This window comes from Alligator sinensis, unplaced genomic scaffold (genome assembly GCF_000455745.1).
Source record: "Alligator sinensis unplaced genomic scaffold, ASM45574v1 scaffold216_1, whole genome shotgun sequence".
Classification (NCBI taxonomy): Eukaryota; Metazoa; Chordata; order Crocodylia; family Alligatoridae; genus Alligator; species Alligator sinensis.
Window position 1 is genome coordinate 1,729,092 of NW_005841868.1, and position 2,692 is coordinate 1,731,783.

At 45.5% G+C, this 2,692-nt stretch overlaps 1 protein-coding gene across 1 annotated transcript in view; it reads left to right on the top strand.

The window, feature by feature from the left end:
* The window catches only part of TBX3 (T-box 3), an 11,231-nt gene extending 9,224 nt beyond the window's left edge, over positions 1-2,007 (top strand). Inside the window, exon 7 of the mRNA XM_025192715.1 lies at positions 206-2,007. Within this exon, the coding sequence (XP_025048500.1) occupies positions 206-984 (779 nt within the window). The 3' untranslated portion in view covers positions 985-2,007. The remainder of the gene's footprint in view (positions 1-205) is intronic.
* The last annotated feature ends 685 nt before the right edge of the window (positions 2,008-2,692 follow it).

The following is a 2,692-nucleotide window of genomic DNA, read 5'->3' on the forward strand; positions in this document are numbered from 1 at the left end:
CTGCCCAGCCTGGGACAGGCAGCTGGGGCCGTGTGCGTGTGGGAGAGTGTGTGTGGATGTGTGTGTGAAAATGGGTGTGTGGACACTAGTGTGTGGATGTTAGTGCGTGCGCATATATGTGTGAGTGTGTGAGCGTGGGGATGTGAGTCTGTGGGTATGCAGACGCGTGTGAGTGTGTGTGAAACTGGGTGTGTGGAGGTGTGAGTGTGGGGATCTGAGTGCGACGGGAATGTGGATGTATGTGGATGTGAGCGTGTGATTGTAGGGGTGTGTGGGGTTGTGTGTAAGCATGGGCTTGTGAGTGTGTGGAGAGGGGTGCATGGGTGTGGGTGTGATCGTGTGTGTGTGGATGCACGTGTGAGCAGGTGTGTGCATGAGAGCATGCGCATGCGGGTGTGTGGAGGTGTGAGGGTGCGCTTCCCAGAGCCGGGCTGGGTGGTAGCCACTGGGCAGGGGAGGGGGGTTCCCTCCTCGGCTGCCCGGGGAAGCTCTCGCGGGCTGGAGCCACTGACACTTGTCGTTTCCTCCTGTACTTCGCAGGGCCTGGCCATGTCTCCCTTCGGCAGCCTCTTCCCCTACCCCTACACCTACATGGCCGCAGCAGCGGCCGCCTCCAGCGCCGCCACCAGCTCGGTCCACCGGCACCCCTTCCTCAACGCCGTGCGGCCGCGCCTGCGGTACAGCCCCTACTCCATCCCCGTGCCCCTGCCAGACAGCAGCAGCCTGCTCACCACGGCCGTGCCCACCCTGGCCAGCAGCGCGGGGGAGGGCAAATCCAGCACCATGGCAGCGAGCCCAGCCTCGGTGGCGTTGGACTCTGGCTCGGAACTCAACAGCAGGTCCTCCACGCTGTCCTCGGGCTCCGTGTCCTTATCCCCCAAGCTCTGCTCGGAGAAGGAAGCCACCAGCGAACTGCAGAACATCCAGCGCCTAGTGAGTGGACTTGAATCCAAGCAAGACAGATCCAGGAGTGGATCTCCTTAATACCGGCCCCCCCGCGACTCTAGGTGAGGGGCAGAGAGAGTGAGGAAAGAGGTGTGTGTGTGGGGGGGGGGTCCCCTTGATTATCTCGTTTCAAATCAGTCTTGCAGTGCACTTTGTTTGAAAGAATGCCCCCCCCCCCCAAACTCCGGCCAGCCCAGGCTCATCAGCCAGCTTCTGTGGAGAAGGGGCCAAGGGGGGTGTTGGAGTTGGATGAACTGTTTTGAAAGCTGCTATCCAAGATCAGCCTGGATGCCACCAAGGCGGGACGGGACAGGTGGGGCTGGGCTAGTGATGGCGGTGTGGTGTGGGGAAGGTGTTGCTGTTGATTTCTTTCGTTTCCCTTCACTGTGTAAAAGAAAACATATGAATAAACACTAAAGTAAGACAAGTGATCTTTTTTTTTTCTCCTGAAGGAAAAAAAACTTGTATAAGTAACTTGCATATCAGTTCTTCAACACTTGTTTTCTTTCTCTTTTTTATTTTTATTTTGGGGGGGGGGTTATAAACTGTAATTCCTGTTTAGTCTGTCTTAAGGGGAAGCTGTGTCTTTGAAATATTCTTGTGATGTCTAAAGCCACCTGTGGGCTTTTTGCATGTTCCATAGTAGTCTGCTTTTTTGAGAGGGGGGATTTTATTTTTTATTTTATTTTTGGGTGCTCGTTTCAATTCCCAGGGACAAAATACTACTAATAATTAAAGAAAAAAAACCCTTTGCCCCTTTTTGCCCCCCCCCCCAATTACTCCCCTTGTAGCAACAACAATAAAAAATGTAGTTGGAAAGGAAAAACAAGAATTTATTTTATCTAAAAACCTCTGTAGCTTGACTCTAGGTTATCACAGCTTTTCCTGTTTTATTGTATATGCAATAACAAGGTTTAAACATAATAATGAGAAGAAGAAAAAAAGCGGACACTATTATTAAAACAAAGTATTTATGTAATTATTTGATAACTCTTGTAAATAAGTGGAATATGAATACTCAAAATTAAACTTTAATTTATTGACATTGTATATATCTCTGTACATATGACTGAAGCTGTCTTTTCTTCTATTATTTTTTTAGTTATTTTCATTTCAAATTCATAATTCCTTTTAAAACACACTTGAACCCATCAAACCAAGCAAGCAAAAAAAGATACCCTAATTTCAAGTGCTCAGTTTTTATTTTGGTTCACCATGCAAAAACTTAACTGATTTTTTAAAGAGTTGAGTGCAAAAAGAAAAGAAAAAGAAAAAGTCAAAGAACTTTTAAAAAAATAAGAAAAAATGGAAGAAACGTGCCATTGTAGCATTTAACCCTTGTTTTTCAGTGTTAAAAAGTTTTACTCTCCATATAAAAATTCAAGATATATGTATATTAATGAATGACAACGCACTTCTCCCATGGCTTGAAAGAAAGTGAAAAGATGATGACTCTAGGATTTTTCTTTGCTTTTTTAATTATTGTTTTCCAATTGTCTTGGTGTGTCAAAAACACAATGGGTTTTTACTACTGTGGTTATTGTTGTCTTTGTTTGAGTGGATACATATTTCTCATGGCATGAAAGTCAGGTGCTCAGAGCTGGTTAAAAGAAAAATGAAGGTATATTTTGTGTTATCTAATTGTCAAGAGGTTCTTGGTTTTTTTCCTGTAATTTTTTCCCTTTTAAAAGTCACTGAAGTTTCAATAAATTTTTATTGAAATGTGTTTGGGCCTTATGTGAAATAC